Genomic DNA, 18,754 nt, shown 5'->3' with positions numbered 1-18,754 from the left:
AAAATGTTTTTTTAAGTTGTGGGGATGTTGGCAGGTCAAAATACTGCTTTGTACAGGAGACGTTTGTTAATTAGGAGCATAGTTTCCTGTCCACTCACATTAGCATAAATACTTCCAAACTATAATTCTTTAGGAGGAATACTGATGATCTAGACACCAACAATTATCAACAGTAAATGCATATTTCTAGGTTATCAATCCCAACAATATTTTCTCGCACATGCACTTCACTAGGAAGTTAGCCTGTTGCCCAAAATACCCCACTTTGCCTTATAATACACTTTAAACATGTTGAAAAGAACAAGGACAAAGTATTACATTTTATATCATTTCATGATTAAATACTTCATATTTTAACTTTTATTTTCAATACTTATATACTTGGTTAGTCACACAAATAACGTCTGAATACCATTCCTCTGGGAGTTTGTTTTTGTTCATCTGTAACTTTTACTTAACTACGAAGGACCAACATGTTATTTCAATAGATGTTAAACGGTTCACAAACTTGACTACTACGTTAACTTGGGTAGCACTTCATGATGGCCTACTTCTTGCTTTTTCATGCTCTTCCAGAGATATTCATAGCTCATCTGTTTCAACTCAGTAAATTATTAACTATTTCCCAATTTCAATGTGGATCGTGTTAAAGGCTTCTTCTATACATGATGCTTTTTCTTTGGACCTCACGTGATCTGAAATTGGATTTTGGTGTTAACTGTGTAAAATTGAAACTAAGGTGGTGGAGATCTTGCAAGAAATAGATGGATTGATTAACACTCAAAAGCAAAGGTGGCACTGAGGATCCCTGCAGAACTCTACAAGGAGGCCCTGGTGTAGGCATTACCCCAAAAAGGAGAGCAGCAATAGGAGCTAAGTCATTTGTGCTCAATCAGGTATAGCTCTACTATGAAAGTCTCAGAATATTCTGATCAGGGTTATTACAATTCTAAAATGAATAAACACTAAATCATGGCTTACAAGAGTAGTCACTATAAAAGAATGCATTTCAGGATTTTTCCAAGCACATTCGACTGCACGGTCTTCTGTGGCAGTTTGCGTTAGCTGCTAATATTTTATGTTTGTGTTTCTTCTTTGCACTGTTGCCTGGACTAGTTCTCTCTTGGGTTGTGATCCACAAGAATGATTACAGGGGTTTGGTAGTCATACGCTGGTCAAGTAAGGATAGGCTAGCTTGCACTTCCTCAGTAAGGAAATACCTCCTTTTTTCTCCATCTGCCTGGTGCATGTGTCACAGGGACGCATGAAATGAAAGTCTGATCTTCCCAGTCTCATCAAATGAAACCCAATAGATTCATCTACTCTCTCTAACAGAATCAACAAGACACACTATCCTTCGATCAGAATCCTCTGTTCATGTTCCCTATCAAATTTGATTTATCACTGCAGGATGGCTAGACTATATTGCGGAGGTTCCATAAACATTTTCTTCTGTAATGCAGGGATTAATTTATTTTTGGATTTTTTTGGTGCCTGATTTGAAGTTCATTTGCTCATGTCTACCTTACTGTTGATCTCTTGTATGTTTTGTTTTCTCCTTGATCCAAACTTTAGTTTTTCCATGGCAGTTCAAGGCGTCTTTGCTCATAGAAGAGATCTGGTCCTGAAAAGTGATAATGCATAACCTATCATAGGCTAGGAGGGATGCTAAATCTTCACATCTCCAACCTGTATGACAGAGCAGATTTAGACTGGTGAAGACGTTAAAAGGTGCTTGGGGTGTGTGGCCTTAACCAACCACTACTGATTACTCTTCTATGAGATTATAGTGTGGCTGCTCCTGTAGCTCAGTGCAGACCAGTTGCTGGCTACTCTTTAACCAGTAAGTCTTTGTACAGGGTGTCTCACGCCAATGCTGCAACTCAGCACTTTAGCGCCGGATTCACAGAGTTGAATCCCCCTTATTTGCACCAGGGCCAATTCTGTCCCATTCAGTGTCATCTGGGAAGTTGAGAAATGGCAGTTATTGGTGGTTCGATAGCAGACATCATAATTCACTAGGTAAGATATCTTGTTACCGATGTGTTATCAATTCTTAACGTTTTTCAACCAGGTAGATTTTTTTTCCTGATCACCTAGAGTAATGAGGTTATTGGTGAAATGAGCATGGTCCCTCTGTTATGATGACCAATACATCGGGTGGTACTCTTGGTATTGGCACAGAGTGATGGAGACTACTGTGCTTTTTGTCTTTTTAAACAAGTGTAGTAGCACAACCTTTAACGATGTGAACTCCAGCCATGATCTAAAATGTCCCAAAACTCTTTTCAAAAGTGGGGAATATTCTCCCAATAAACCAAACTGGACAAATACTGTAATGTTTGCTTCCATGTTTGTTTATCCAAATGCATGCTTTATCTCCTCAGAAGTCTGTGCTCACTCATTTCATGAAGAGCTATTTGTGAACAACCAGCGAGACGAAAAGTCAATGAGACATCTTCACTCAATACCAGCAAGATTATGTAAAATGGTATGGGGAATTTCATGCAAAACACTAGAGTATGAATGCAGGTAAATAAACATGCATCAGTTGAAGTAAACAATAGCAAAAAGAGAATGCAATCTGCAGATAGCAAGTTTTGAAACATACCAGTCTTTATTAGGTTGAGCTCATTTAAAAGGCTAGCGAAAGGCTTCACTAAGTGACCAGCAAATAGAGTAAACAGCCCCTTCAATCTGTCAGCCAGGCAATCAGCTAGACGGTAAAACGTCAACTGGCGATCTTTTGTTGCATCCTCCGTCTTGGACCAGTCAAATAACTAAAAGGAGTAAAACAAAAATGTATGATTTTCTCTACAAGAACTTGCACTTATTAATGATATACTTCTCCTCCACCTCATTTTAGGAAGGATCATTACACTTACCTTGAAGAAAAGAGGTCGGAAGGTTGCTTCAGAAAGTTTCATGACCATAATGATTAAACAGTTAATGACATGGTCTTCTATCTGGCCAACGTGCTGCAGATCCGCCTGCGACAAACAGAGGTTATCATTTGGAGGTTGACATATGAATGATCAAAATGAGTACTTTGTTGCCAGTATTGGGTAAATAAATACCTGTAACCTACCTCTGAATGCTCCGCCCTGAAGTCCAGGGCTTTTAGGAAGAAGGTGGTGAGCTCAGACTGTTGCGAAACAAGCTGCTGCTTCTCCATGATAGCAATATGATCTTTCAGAATTTCCATCAAGGGCGCCAGGCTGCTCTGAAAGGACCAGAAAGTAAAGATTGTGTAAGAAATGACATGGCAACAACAGTTTAACATAAGAGGCTTTACTAGCAGGCAAATTGGAAGCAAACATGTTGTCTTTCTGGACTATTAAAAAACACAGTCATCAGCAAGATGTCAACATTGATTCTCCAAATAGAAATTGTACTAAAAAACATTACTTGCATACAATATTAACATTTTGTTTTTATATAGCATTTTTAACCCACTTCTGCTATTTCAAAGCAAGTGAGTAACAGGTTTTAAGATTACATTAATTAATTGTGCTCAATTTATCTACCTGACAAGGTTGGAAGTCTGATTTGCCCTTGCCAGGATTCAAACTTGTGCCCTAGGCTCAGAGCAATCCTTCCATTGACAAGATTTGTTTAGAAGACAATAGAAACAACTTTCCTTTTGGTTTCAAAGGTTCTCACAAGATATATTCAGTAGCCAAAATGGCAGGAGAGGATTGTCTCTATGAAGATCCACCACATTTACCTCCTTCAAACTAATGAAGTAACGTTATGCTCCATCTAGCATCCGCTGATCTGAGGCTAAGACAGATGCAAGGTGCATAGCTACCAGGTCGGAGCCGCACAGACGACAGTGTGAATATTGTTCAATGACTGACAGCAGGGACTAAGGAGAAACTGCTGTGCAACTGGTAGGTTGCATTCTGAACAAGGGTGCTAAAGTAATCAGGAAATGTTCTCCCAACAAGTGAGTTGAGTGTTCAACATGAGTGTTTTTTTTTTTTTTTTTACCGGTGAGACGATTTACTGACCTGGCCTGGTGCTGCTGAGTATACAACAAGAAGAATGGGGAGTGCGCAGGAGAACACAATCATCAGTCCAAAGTGTGGATGCTCCCGACAGCGGTGGTATGGGAGCCAAGAGATGGTACAAGTCACTTGCTTTATTCATGAAATGGAGAGAGTGCATGACACTGGGACAGCAAAGGCCTGCCTTACCCATGGCCCAAGAAGGGCTGCTTGACATTATTGTGCCAGCCAGCTGAATGCTATTTGAGCTATGCCTAAAAATAAGAAGTGAGCCTCATTGAAATTAAAATAAGGGCTTTGCAGGGACCATACAGGACATCTTGGTAGAGGATGTTTTCCCATGTAGGCAAACATTTGCGATAGTGGTGCTGGTAGTAAGGTTGTTTTTTATATATGTAAAACAAATGTGGTGTAATACAAGGGGGTTTGAAGAGCTGCACAATGTATAGGCGGCCCATTACTTTGCTGCTTAAGTGCACATCTCTGCTTTGTAATATCAAGTTTGCGGCATGATGGCACTTCCATCTCAAGTGAAAGTGGCTTGGGTGAGGTAATCCTAGGTGAACTGTAGAATGTCTCTCAAAGAAAGAAAGCCTTGAATTGCAGACATACCTGAATCTTTCATTGTCAGGGACCTGCAGTGGAGGCCTAGGTTTCATCAGGCTGCTGGTTTCTGTGGTGGCACAGGACCTCATAGCAGTAGCCCATGTAATCATAATCGAGGAGTGACACAGAGGCATGAGGTTCTGGGTGTAATCTGAACCACCAATGAAAGCTTTTCAAACAAACTAGATGGATGCAGCAAAATTGGTCTTTGTGGAGAATTATGTCATATAAGAACCTATAGACAATAACATACCCTTTAATTTGGAATTGTGAAATCTCATTCTGAAATGCACAAAGCGATTTAGTATGGGGATACAGTGCCACAAAATGTCTCTATTATCAGACATGACATTGAGCAACTGCAGGGATGCACTGTGTTAGCTGAGCGCAGATTTTGGGCAGTGGAGAACACTGCAATTATTCAAGCAACATTGAGGCAATGTAAAAGGAACTTAAGAGACAAGCCACAAAGCTAACTACATGGAAGAGGATTCTTGAAGCAATATCATTAGCATGGTGGGCCGGCAGAAGGAACTGAGAAAGGCAGAATGGAGGGATTTCTGGGAAAATGCCACCCTAAATTGTTTTGTAACACTTAGAGGTAGATCCGCCACCCCACACTTTAATGTAGCACCATGCACTGGGATCTATGCCCCGAAATCTCATTATACGCTTGCAGAGATATGGTCAGGATTCTATTTAAAGGGTCGAAAGCAAGAAAGCAATATCTACAAACAGTGACAAAAGGATTTGTTATGATACCTACAAGTTTCTTAGGACATGCAATGGGATGGAGAGGAAAATTGAGAGAGGACATACCTTAGGCCCTGATCCTGCCAGCCTGACTCAGAACAAATGCTAAAAGGAATAATCTTTTATTCAATAAACTTAAATTCACCTCACTGCATGAATTGAATCCAAACATAGCTAATTCCTTGGCTGAAATACCTCCTTGAATATAACAGACTGCATCCACACATCCCCATTAACAGAATATGCTCATCACCCCCCTCATGCACACAAAAACATTGCACCGCTGCATGACTGATGTCTGCTCACTTGTCGAGTGTCCTGCAGGTCACAGTAGCATTTCGTGATAGTTGGCAATATGACTCTGGAAGCTAACTTAGTTGCCAGTGTGGTTTTCAGTGATGAAATCCGCAGATAAAGTTGGGATGTTGGACCGACTTGGCCGGCAATCTTTTCCAGACGCGCAACCTAGGTGAAAGTGACAAAAGTGAAAAAAAAGCATACAACTGAATGGGAGCACTGTACAAAATGATGTCTTATTTATTATTCCTCTCAACGATTTACAGGGAAGATGAGATATGAGTATGCAAAATGATCTTGCATGTCTGAAGCATGCAATACAAATCATCCCATATACAAAATACAGAACATTAAAGGATGGCTTTATCTCCAAAGACCAACATTAATTTATACTGTAACTTCCAAGCCTATGACAAAGTGGAATGGTCTGCAGTTAGCTCTAAAATGACCAACATGATCAAGAGTTAGTCTTCTTTGCAAACCTGTCACTTCGATTCAATTCACAAATCAGCATTTCCCTCGTGTCCATCTTCTACCAATCAGTATGATGTCATCAAGCGAAATCGGAAATTATGTTGGTACCTAAATTAACGTACTAAGAGATCTTAAGCTGGCTATCTGAAACTTTATTGCAATCGTACACTTATTCATTTAAGAGCTATCCTTAAGAAGGTCTTCTAATGTGCTCTTATTTGATGAAGGTGCGGCAGAGATAGATAAAAGGGGAGATATACTAAGGTGATAGATGCCGATATTCCACATTTTAAAAAAGTTTAAACTCCATGCAGGGAATAAATACTGGCTTTTTAAAGGAAAGAATGGGCACTCCTGAGCCCATGACCTCTGAATTCAGAATTTTTGTATGGGCTATTATATTGGAAGGGTGACCTAGCCTTTAAGTCTTATACATTTACAGTTTAACCATTTGGCAGCTTAATGGATCAGTAAATTATAACTTACTGTATTCTATTTTCTGTCACTGATTGGCGTGCTGAACTTCTACTAATCTTGTGCAAGTCCTACAAAGCCATCATTAACATTTTCCTTTCTATCCAACTCACCTGCAACAAGATGTCCTTCAAATACGGGCTGAGGAAATGTGGAAGGGTCTCAACAACTTTCTGCAGAGCAGTAACTGCGCTCAACAAGTAAATTTCACTGGAGACCAGCTCTTTCCTGTGCTGCAGCGCCTTCAGCACAGATGGCATCAACCTGCAAGCAATCAAACCCATGCATGTTATTCGCGAGACAAGTTGCATCAAATCTCTTTGGGCCAGATGTATGAACACATTTCCCCATAGACACAGAACGGGTAAAACTGTTTGATACATCTGGCCCTTTGTGATGTCTAGCCTCTCTCTTATACGTGAGCCATAGAGTCAAATGACAGCATTTTGAGCCTACATTCTAAAGACTTCACCTCCCTGTACTGCAATCTCACAGCTCTAATGAGGGAAAACATACTATACTATATGAACCTGAAGCAGACAACCAGTGATACTGCACTGTAGGAAAGTGTCCCTTTTTGACATGGTCACTGTAGAAAGTAGGCTCTTTATATTGTTGACCAAAAAGAGGTACACTGAGTAAAGAGTCCAGGCAAATCCCAAAGGTAATACAGAGGCACACATGACACCGCAAATGCTCTCTTTTTTGGTAGCGTGAGAGCGCAGTTACGCATGTCAGAAGGTAGTGCGGAGCATTTATTATACACACAAAGGCAGTAAGTGAGACATTCAAAGAAATCGGACACCAATTTCTTAAATAAACACATTTTTACAAGAATTTAGATCATCTGAATCAGGTAAGAACTTTGAGTTATAAATGTTTACAGTTTAAAAAATGGATATTGCAATTTCTGAAGCAGTAATATTATCCTATGACTAAAGGACATACACAACTGACAGGTACCTCACAGCGACTTACAGGACCAATCTCCTGGACTTAAGCTTAGTATGGGGCAAGGTTCAGGGCAGTACTAAGAGGGCACCTCTGGCGGTACGGGGGGTGGGGGGTAGGTCCAGGTGCAGAGGTGCTTTTCAGCTCGGATGCCCAATCTTATCCTATGGCGGAAATATATGTACTGCTTTCGGATACTTCACGGCGACTTACGGGACACATCGTCAGGACTTTAGGTGAGTATGGGGCAAGGTCACACCAACAGGTCACCTCAGGAGGCTCTGGGGCATCAGGGAACAGAGGTGTGTTACGACGTTGGGTGTTCCATTCACTTTAATAGGGGAATGGTCTGATTACAAAGGGGTTGCAAGCTGAGACTAGGCCATCAGTCAGGCTGAACCAACAAGGGGGCTCTGGTCTCAAGATTCTCTGGGAGATGGGGACACCTTTGGATTGCTAGAGGCTCCTCTAAATTCTAGATTTTGGGGCATTAAGGTAGTGTAGGGTAGCAGCCAATGGGATACTTACCCCGGGGTCACTACGCCCCCTATATGACCACTTCCTGTGCGAAGTTGGTATAACCCTGTCCCATAGTTCCTAATTCTGCCATCACCTAGATGGTAGACTTAAATTTCGTATCCACATCAGTTAGTCCACCTTAGGGGTGGAACTAGCCTGAGGGTGGATAGGCCTCTATAAGTACTTATTTTTTTGCCTGTCCAGGTGCCAAATGGCCCTAGTCGGAAGGAAGGAGTGGGAGGTTAGCATCCCCTTATCTCTAGGGAAGTCAGATTCGCATACCCAAGACAAAGGGCTCCTTGGTGTGGCCTTGTGCACCCTCCAATGTTGCCTGAAGCCTCCGCACGCAGGCCCAGTCTACCGCAACTGATCCAGAAAGGAAAACCCTGACAACTAAGGACACCTCTGCACCATTCGCCCTTGGGCCGATGAGAAGAGGACCAAAGGTGACCCTAAGTCCCTGAGCATCGGGAGGCATGAGCTCCCCGGGCGGTTCACAGCCCACAGCCAATTTTTGCATAGACCAAGCTCCATAGAATACCATTGGGCTCCATATGCTGTTTTGCACCCTGCCACTGATGGTTTACTGTTGGTGCTGCCTTGGACCTTGCCCACCACTCACCTTAACTCCTGCAAATTGGTCCCATAAGTCACTGTACTATACCTGTTTGCAGAACGTGTTCTTCCTTCCATAGGATAACATTGCATGCACAACCCAAAAATTGCAGTGTATCCACTTCTTGAACTGAAAAAAGTTCGTATTTAAAAATGTACTTACCTGAACGATTTTTCTCTCATGCCTAAACATATATAAAGATACTTACTATTTTTACAAACTGGTGTGGCTCTCCTTCTTGAGTCATGTATGTCATTTATTGGTCATTATGTGTATTTGCAGACGTCTTGCACTCTTCTGTGTTAGGCCTAAGGCTGCTCGACCACACTACTCCTAACAGAGCACCCTGGATTGCTTGAGGAAGACCCTGTTTACTTATAAGGGAACCCCTGGACTCTTTACACCGTATTTCAGATCACTGATATATCACAAAGAGCCAGCTTCCTACAGTTTATTAATACCAAACACCATATGTTTCAGTGAAGCCATTATGTCGCTGGGGAACTCGTTTTGACCAGTGCCCCCAAGATGGCTTCCTGACTCACTTGCAAAATCCAGTAATAATAATAGACATCACAGGGGCAAATCTGCTCATTCTGATATGTCCTCATATAAAATATAATAATGTCAGTAGTCGATGGAGGTTCGTATCTCTTTAATCCTACATTGATTTATGGGAAATAATATCCAAAAGATGTGTTGCGTTGGACAATAAATGAAACTTCTTTATTGTCTTGAATTGAGCAGGGTAATGGTGCAAAAAGAAAAACAAAAGCTAACACGTGTTTCGCCCAGTGGCCGATTGGCCTGGGACTTTTTCAAGGATGATAAGTGAAAGACATCAAGAGTCGGGTAGATATGTCAAATGTCAATTAAGGGTGAAAGTACAAAATGTGGTCTCTGCGATCTGCGTGATTGCTACGGTCTGAGAAAGGTAATCGATGCATGATTAAAGAGGTACGAACCTCCACCAACTACTGACATTACCACTCTTTCAATGGCATTTGGGTGTAGCTATTTGTGAGGTACGTACCAACCAACATATCGAGTCTCTACAACAAGTACGTGAAACCCAGTTTTACACACTCTGATTATCCTGCAATAATAAAATATAATAACCCTGTCTTGGGGCTCAAATGCCAGCTGTAGGGATGAATTACATGAGTGACTTTGGCATAACACACAGGAGTATGCCATGTCATGTTTTCACTCATGATTTGCATTGCACCGTGTCATGCAGCCTGCAATGGCAGTCTGCATGGAATTTGTGTGTGGGTCCTTTAGTGTGGCACAGGATATGCTGCAGCCCTTTGGGACCCTCTTTAGCACTCATGCCCTAAGTATCTGGGGTACCATTTAGTAGGGACAAACAGGGGTGCTAAAGACCTTAGCCAATTGTAGCACAACTAGACAATATTGTTTTGGGGGAAGAAGTACTGACACAGAGGTCTTGTTAGCAGGCCTCATCGAAAATTAGCATCTAGTAGCTAAAAAAGGGGCAAAAAGTGGAGGGATAACTGCAACAAAAGCCCAGCTTCCTACAACCCCCCCCCCCCCCCCCCCCCACGAGCTAACAGGCCAGGAGACTCAGCCACAACCTGGGAGAGTCTTCCTAGTAGGTCAGGCAAGGAAGAGAGTAAGGATCAGGCTGCATTTTTGGAGGGCCTATTCTGCCTCTCATCCTTCTGTCCAGGTGTGTGAAAGTGAGTTTCTGTTGCAGTACCCCCCACTTTTTGCATGATACCTGATGCACTTTTCCTTGGCGTGCCCTGGATCCCCTGCCAATCAGTTACCCAGGGCCTGTGTTCCTTCCCTAAAATCTGTACCAGAGCCTAAACCCAATTGGCATCTCTGGCCATATGTCGGCCCCTAGTAAATGGTACCCTAGGTACCCAGGGCATTGTGACCAGAGAAGACCCTTAAGGGCTGCAGCACTTATTGTGCCACCCTTAGGGGCCCTGTACCCTGCCACACACACACTGCCTTTGCAGGCCGAGTGTCCTGGTGCAGAACTAAACAAAGTCGACATGGCACACATCCCTGTGTTCCATGGCCACAAACCCATTGCCCTGGCATACATCAGCCACCCCTCTAGCTGAGTGCCCTATGCCAGTGGTGTGGGCACAGGTGCATGAGCCCTGTGCCCCTACAGTACCCAGGGCCATTCCTGGGCCCTGTAAGTACAGTGATGCCATTAAGAGTATATGATGCTGGGAGGTTGTCATTACGAACTCCACAGCACCATAATGGCGACACTGAAGGCTGACAAGTTTGATATCAAACTTCTCAACACATTAAACCCACACTGATGCCAGTGTGGGATTTAATGTAAAATGCACTACAGAGGGCATCTTAGAGATGCCCCCTGAAACCTAACCTACAATCCACGCCTGGGCTGAGTGGCTGCAGAGGCTGCCACAAAGCAGACATGTTGCTGGACCCCTGGGTGGAGAGCCCCCCCGCTCTCCTGGGACTGCAACAATGTACATCCTGGGCGAGGTGCTAGGTCTCCTCCCCCAGGATGGGCAGGGGGAAGCTGTAAAGGCATGCCGCCTCTGTGAGCTTCTCCAGATCATTTGCTGTACCCAGCAACCAGCTCCCACCAGTCCGGACCCCCACTCTGGCAGGAAAAACTACGTCAGGAAGGGGGGTGTCCCAGCCTGTGCCAACCCCACCCCTCAGGTGGGGGGGGGGACGAAGTGAAGCACGACCCCGGGTTCCGGCCATCTTGAAGATGGGGAGCCCTGCCCAATCACACCTAGGCTCCTGCCCCCCTCCCACAGGAGAGGAGCAGGCTAGGGTGTGCACCCACCCCAGGACAGGGGCCTATTGGTCCCTGTCCTTGCCCTACCTGTAACGCCCCTACATTCAGTATTTAGGGGCTCCCTGAACCTTCCTTCCTCAGATCCAGATACCGAAACAAGAAAGAAGAACAAGAAACAAGAAGACCTGCCGTGCAGCTGCTAAGAAGAGGAAGACACCAACTGATTTGGCCCCAGCCCTACCAGCCTGTCGACTATCGAACCTGCTCCTGCTAAACCCCGGCGTCTCCAGTGGTCAGCAACCTCAAAAACCCCGGAGGACCTGACTGCCTTGTGACTCTGACTACCTGGGTCTCCCACGAGCTGTGGTACTGCTCAAAGCAAGTAACCAGCCCTGGCATCAGCCTGGAACCGCGAACCCTGCACACACTGCACCCGCCAAGCCTGGCCTGTGCCGGAGTGAATCAAGACCCTGAGGACGTCCCCCCGGCGATTCTGACCTGTAATCCAGTGCCCAAGGACCCTCCTCGACGGCTCCAACGACGCCTGCAGCCTCAGGACAAAGGACCCCCTCCGACCTCAAAAGATTTCCCGACCTCAAAAGACACCCCTGCACCCGGCGCCCCACGGCCCCCTGTGTCCAACCCCTGGGTGTCTACCTATCCTCCAAGATCCCAACTTACCCCTCGAAGTGTTGGTCACTCCAGAAGATCCACCGTCCCCGAGCCTGCAGCCTTTGTTCCCTTTTCAAGATCCTCATTGAATAACATTGATCGCCCGACGGCTTAATAGCACTCTGCACCCAGCTGCCCAAGTGCCCCTGGGAGTGCACCTTTGTCCTATCCTACTTCCCCATTTGCCCTGAGCAAGTGACCAGGAGCCCAGCTCCCACAGCTGCGTGGCCTGCTAGCCAGCAGCCACCAACCGAAGGCCCCCTGCCTCTCATTGGATAACATTGAGCCTAACTACCTCTGCAGCCGGCTGCCCCTGTGCCGCTAAGGGTGTACCAACTGTACCTACCTGACCCTGGGGGACCCCTAAGTCTATGCCCAGAACCTTAACTTCACCAGTCGAGTACTCACCTGAAAACCGATGACTCACTATCCTGCCATAGGATAACATTGACTGGTTTGACTCGAAAAATCTTCTAAGTGTAAAGTTTTGAAACTTCAAAATATTCATCTACAATCAGCCGAATACCGAATTCCGAAGTACTCACCTGTGATCAGGAGAGAAGCCAGTGCTGTACCTTCTAGCCCAGTACTGAACCGCAAAAGAAATCATAACCGTGTTTACTAGCAACCTACATTTCTTCCATAGGAAACCATTGACTGTTTTTCTGTGAAATTTCTTCCAAGTGTGAAGTTTTGAAACTTTAAAATATTCCTATAAAATCAGCCGAATACCGAATTCCGAAGTACTCACCTGTGATCAGGAGAGAAGCCAGTACTGTACCTTAATAGCCCAGTACTGAAGCGCAAAAGGAATCCTTACCGGGTTTACTAGTAATGTGTATTTTCTCCATAGGAATCCATTGTCTGCTTTTCTATGAAATTTCTTCTGTCTACTTTTTAAAACTTGAAATATTCTTTAAAAATCATACGAAATACTGAGACAAAATTACTTACCTGTTTTAAGTTGAGACCCCAGTACTGGTCCTAGGAGCCTAGTACTGGATTACAAAAGTAACAAGATCATACTTTACCTGCAACCTGAATTTTCTCCCATTTGGGTAACATTGCCAGATTTTCATTGAAAAGTTTCTAAGTGTGAACTTTTAAAACAGCTTTATATTACTGAAAAATCAGTACTGTAACTTAAACGATTTTACTAAATTGGTTTCAGCTTAGACCCCAGGACTGAATTTAGGATCCGTCCTGGAACTACCAAAGTAATCTACAAAGTAATCAACTGTACTTATATGATGAAAAAACGTTGAGCGCAAAGCTATAGTGTGTTTAGAATTGTGTTGCCTACTGCAACCACTGTATCTATTATGATCACAAAGTTTATTGCCTCTTTGCAAAGTAATTACCTGAGAGTACTCATATCGAGAAAAGCACATTTTTATACCTGTATCTGTTGATATAAAAACAATTGGCCTGGAGTTCAGTCCTTGAGTGTGTGAAACCTTTTGCTGACTGAGTGTGTACAACAAATGCTTTACACTGTACTCTGGTACTGCCTTACTGCTCGACCAAGCTACCACTTTGGAGAGTAAGGTCAGCCCTGACTTTAACCTCTGTTATACCTCTAGGGTTTCTGGACTCTATACACACTGTACCTTATTCTGGTCTAGTATATATATAGAGACACTCTCACACCAGGTCACTGCCTCTGGGCAACTGACCTATTCCAATAGTAACAGGACCCATTTTAAACTGCACTAGATTGGTCTGACTTTTCCTCCTTTTCTTGGGGATAGAGGTAGCTACCTCTGCTAACTATCTTAGCCAGGGCAACTCCTCAGTTTACCCAAGGAGGTTATCCACAACTGGAGTAACCCCACCAAGACCAGCAGGGTCAAGGGGTCTAACTTGCTATTTCACATTGGGTCAGACCACCATGCCAAGGACAGTGCAGCCAACAAAGCTAACACCCAGCAGAGACTATTTACAGGTGTCAGTGCCCAGAACCACACCTTTCACTCTCCAATGACAGGTGGAAGGGCTATCACAGACTTCCCAGGGTTCAGGGGGTCCTCCTGCAACTTTATAGTGAGGGATACTACAACTTGTAGCAGACACCCTCCTTACACTCTCTCTTCTGTCAGTTGAGGGGCCACAACCTCCTGCTGAACAGTTGCCTGACTAGTCACGACTTCTTGTAGGGCAGGTAAGGCTTCACAAGTGGAGTTGTTCCTTACCAGAGTAGAACGTCTTTGGCACACTAGAATGTTTTCTAAAAGCGTCCCACCTATCATACTCTTTTTTCTCCTGTCTTTGCTTTAGGGCCTACCTTTACTACCTATAGGTTCAGCAACTTCAGATTGCTTGGGCGAGGTCTGGCACTGAACCAGCACCTCATTTGGGCTCAGCATAACCTCGGTGAGGTAATTTCCAAGGAGCCAATCCAGGGGTAGGTCTGAACTGACTACCATCCTCTGCCAACTAAGTGACCAAGTTATCTTTAGGGGGACTAGAACAACAGCCCCCCCCCCCTCTGGTACAACCATTACTTTGCTAGACTCTCCTGGATAACTACAGCAAAAGCCCAGTTCCATTTCTCACTTTTTTGCTGGGAATTGATGCAATTTCGACAGACGTGTACTGGATTCCTGCTATCAAGGTCCCCAGTGCCACATCTCTTTCACTAAAACTGTACAAATGTTCCCCCAATTGGCAATACCTTTAGCCCTCCTGTAAGTCCCTAGTAAATGGTACCCCTGGTACAAAGAGTAGAGAAGCTCAACAGGGTCCCTAAAGGCTGCAGCATATATTGTGCCACCCTAAGACAGCCCTCCTCACACTCAAGAACACTGCCATTGCAGGCTGTGTGACATAGGGTAGTAAAAACTGAAGAAGAGACATGGCACACCTCCTGTGTGCCATGCCTACAGAAACTGCATGCAATATATCCAAGTCACCCCTACAGCAGGCCTTACAGCCCTAAGACAGGGTGCATTATATTGCATGTTTGGACATATCTGCACAAGCAGATATGTATAAGTCGATTCTTGGACATTGCAAATGAGGAGGGAACCCATCTTGTACTGGGAACTGGTAATTACGAGTTCCCCAGCTACATGATGGCTTCACTGAAACCCAAGATATTTGGCATCAAACATCTCATAAACCCACACTGATTTCAGAGATGGATTTATTAATACATGCACCGAGTGGGTAACTTAGAGGTACCTGTTGTATGGTGAAAATGGTACATATGACTAAAGGTAGCCAAGTATTTCAATGTAGAGGTTTATTAGTCAAGTTCCAAGATAATAGTTACAGGTTCCAAGCTAATTCAAGAGCTGGTTCAAAGCTGGAACAGAGCCCCACCAGGAGCTGTATCTTCGCTGCTCAGCCCACTCTCTCGAACTGTCATTCTTCTCCTCCACCAGGCACACCAACATTCTACGCAGTCATCACTCATTCCAAGGTTCCATACATACTCACATACACACTGGCTGAGCAGCATAAATGTATGTACAACAGTACCCCTAAAGCCTACTAGTCCACTAGTGTGCTGGCTGACTGGTCCAGTCCCGCCTGTCACCACAGACCCGCTTTTGGCCACCTAGGAGGGAAGGGCCCCGCTCTCAGAGGTCAGGAACAATGCCTGCTTTGACAGGAGGTATTCACACCTCCTCCAAACAGGATGGCTAGCATTCAGCATACCAAGGCTGGAGGCTTCAAAACCATGCTACCTGTGATATACGACCCAGCATCTCCCATATCTGGAATTTGCCACCCCCTGCCCTGAGGCCCATTTGGCACCAGGGCAGGCAGGAAATTAGTATGCGGAGTAGACGTGGAGCAGACCTAAGGCAGTCACACCCACAAGGTGAAATGCCTGATGTGTCCCACTCTGGGAAAATTCTGCCATATTGGTGATAGCCGAATTTAGGAAACTGGTAAAGGGTTATACCCACTTCCCACACGAGGTGGTCATATAGGGGGCGTAGTGGCTCCAAGGGTAGGTAGCCCTTTGGCTACTACTCTTCACTCCCTTAACACCCCTACATTTAGAATTTAGGCGGCTCTTTGAATCCAGAACTTCAGATTTCACTAGCTGAAAAGAAGAAGAGGACACTGAAAAGCTGCCCCTGCAAAAATTAAAGATTCTTTGGACTTTTGGTGCCAAACCCTGCCTGCCAAAGAGAGACTAGACAATTAGAAAGGCCAGACTCTTCGTGCAGCACTGCATCCTCTACAAGCCCCGGAGGGTCGCCTGCACTTCGCCCAGCAGCCAGCATCTCTCTTGGAGTACTGGAGCTACTCTCCTGCAGCCTGCAGGCATAGACTGTGACGTTCAGTTTAAAGAAACTGCTGTTCAAAGGGTCCACCGAGTAGTAGCTGCCCAGGAGCAGGCCAACACACTCATGGTGGTCCTATCTGTCTTCCTGCCAAGCATGAAGAAACCAGGACCTCAACAAGTCCTCCTGCACCAATACTCTGGGTACCGGACCCTTTCCTGCATACAAAGCTTGTGGAAAGTCCAGTCCGACTCCAGTGACATCACTGATCACCAGATGATGAGGGACATCAGCACCGCAGTTGCCAGCACCGAGAGTGGCCTGGCTGCCCTGTTTTTGTATCTCCTTTTTGAGTGTGTGCATCATTTATTGACTCTGTGTGTGCAATAATTGTCTAACCCTCCTCTGTGATAAGCCAAAGGCTGCTCGACCACACTATCTTAGATTGAGAATCTAGGGATTGCTAGTGCAAGCCTCTATCCACTCATAAGGATACCTAGACTCTTTACACAGCATACCTCTTTCTAGTATACTATATAAAAGAGCCAGCTTCGTACAAGCGCCAAGGGGGAACTGCAAGAAACTGCAGTATAATTTCAATTGGGGAACTGCCCGCCTTGAGGGATAATCACAACTCTTGTCAGGGTGAACCCTCAAAGTCACTAAATTAACCTGAGCTCAACCCTATGGTAGCTATGGCACAGAGCAGAAAGTCTTAACTTTGGGCAATGTGTACATTATTTATGCAGTATCAAAACAGATTTAAAGTCAAAACAACAATAAAAAAATCTTGAACAAAATTAGAAAAACAGAACAAAAGTTAATAAATAAAATGACACCCAAATGAAAAAAATCCAATAAGATAGGTGATATGAATTAAAGATTTAAGGCAAAATAGTACCAAAAGTCACACAGCGCCAGTGATAGTCATGGGTTGCAGTAGACCGGGACATAAGTGCAATTTCAGCCAATCCTGATGGAGCAGAGGTCAGCTAGACCATCCAAGTTTAACCTGGTCTGATTTTTACCTTGATACTTCTCTGAAATGCAAGCAAAAATCCTTAAGCAGGACAAAGCAGCAGGCTGTAACCGAAGAAGTCGTAATGAAGTCAGCTAAGTGTTGAACAAGGTCATGCTGAAGCCTTTGGTTTAGACAGGAAAAGTATATTTCCCGCTGTTTATTTAATACGGAGAAGAAACAATGACCATTACGTTCATATGTTCACAGTATTTGATTTACATTTTTTTCATAATACATGTTTTATAATGACATTCATTTCATGCCTGAAAAGCGATACAATTCACATATAGGACTGTTGGATACATCAACCATGTAAAGATATGACTAACACAATACGAAAATATAACAAAAACTAAAAAACTTAGACAAAGTACTTTGTATAATTATTGTAATTGTTTTTTAGTTTTTGTTATATTTTCGTATTGTGTTAGTCATATCTTTACATGGTTGATGTATCCAACAATCTTGTATGTGAATTGTATTGCTTCTCAGGCATGAAATGAATGTCATTATAAAACATGTATTATGAAAAAAATGTAAATCAAACACTGGGAACATATGAACGTAATGGTCATTGTTTCTTCTCTGCATTAAATATACAGCAGGAAATATATACACCAGGTACCTTCCTTTGTTATATATTATTGATATTTCGTCTATACCTGGCATGCTAAGGACTAACCCCCCCCCCCCCCATTTCACACAAACTGATGGTATCAGGTCATGCAAGATCATGACAAGTCACAAGGTAAGGGTTGACTACAGTAGGATAGTGATCAGAATCTCCCCAGTCAAGAGTTACATTAGAAGACATTTTGAAGATTTCCTGGAAAAGGTAGAGCCAAGCTGTAGCTGAGAGGTCACTAAAGATGAGCAGTGCTGGACAAAGTCTTGCTGAAGCAATCAAAGATGACGGGGAAGGCTTTAAATGGGAAACGTTGGATTTTCAGGCCAAAGAGATGGTTGTTTGTCGATGGGATGCTGGTTGTCATCGGGCATGGTAAAGATTCCTACCATTGAACTAAAATTAGTGCTCACTCCAGCAGGGACCTGCAGCAGCAAGCAGGTAGGTGGGTTGCAAGGTCTATGGAGCTTGTTTGGTCCCTGTAGCACACAAATGCAGCCAGACAGCTAACCATTGGAGTCACTCTAGCAGTCCTGAGTTCAAGGAGCAGCTCCAATCATCCTTCCTCAGAAACCAGCACTGTCCTTCCAGCAGCAGGGCAATCCTTTTTCAGAGGCTTCCACAGGTCCAGAAGTTCATCTGGAGAGTGTGCAAAAGTGCCATCTTTCTTGCATTGGTATGCCCCCACTTTTTTCTGACTGCTGATGTGCTTTGACTGAGTGCGCCCTGAG

The 18,754-nt window shown here is 44.1% G+C and overlaps 1 protein-coding gene across 1 annotated transcript in view; it reads right to left on the bottom strand.

Annotated features, from left to right (window-relative positions):
* HEATR1 (HEAT repeat containing 1) overlaps positions 1–18,754 on the bottom strand; it is a 412,033-nt gene that overhangs the window by 12,917 nt on the left and 380,362 nt on the right. Inside the window, exons 37-41 of the mRNA XM_078648603.1 lie at positions 6,728–6,878; positions 5,676–5,834; positions 3,089–3,223; positions 2,886–2,990; positions 2,612–2,780 (exon numbers count right to left, since the gene is read on the bottom strand). Of these exons, the coding sequence (XP_078504729.1) occupies positions 2,612–2,780; positions 2,886–2,990; positions 3,089–3,223; positions 5,676–5,834; positions 6,728–6,878 (719 nt within the window). The remainder of the gene's footprint in view (positions 1–2,611; positions 2,781–2,885; positions 2,991–3,088; positions 3,224–5,675; positions 5,835–6,727; positions 6,879–18,754) is intronic.

Source organism: Lissotriton helveticus, chromosome 6, assembly GCF_964261635.1.
Source record: "Lissotriton helveticus chromosome 6, aLisHel1.1, whole genome shotgun sequence".
Taxonomy (NCBI): Eukaryota; Metazoa; Chordata; class Amphibia; order Caudata; family Salamandridae; genus Lissotriton; species Lissotriton helveticus.
This window is presented reverse-complemented; position numbering and strand designations above follow the sequence as displayed.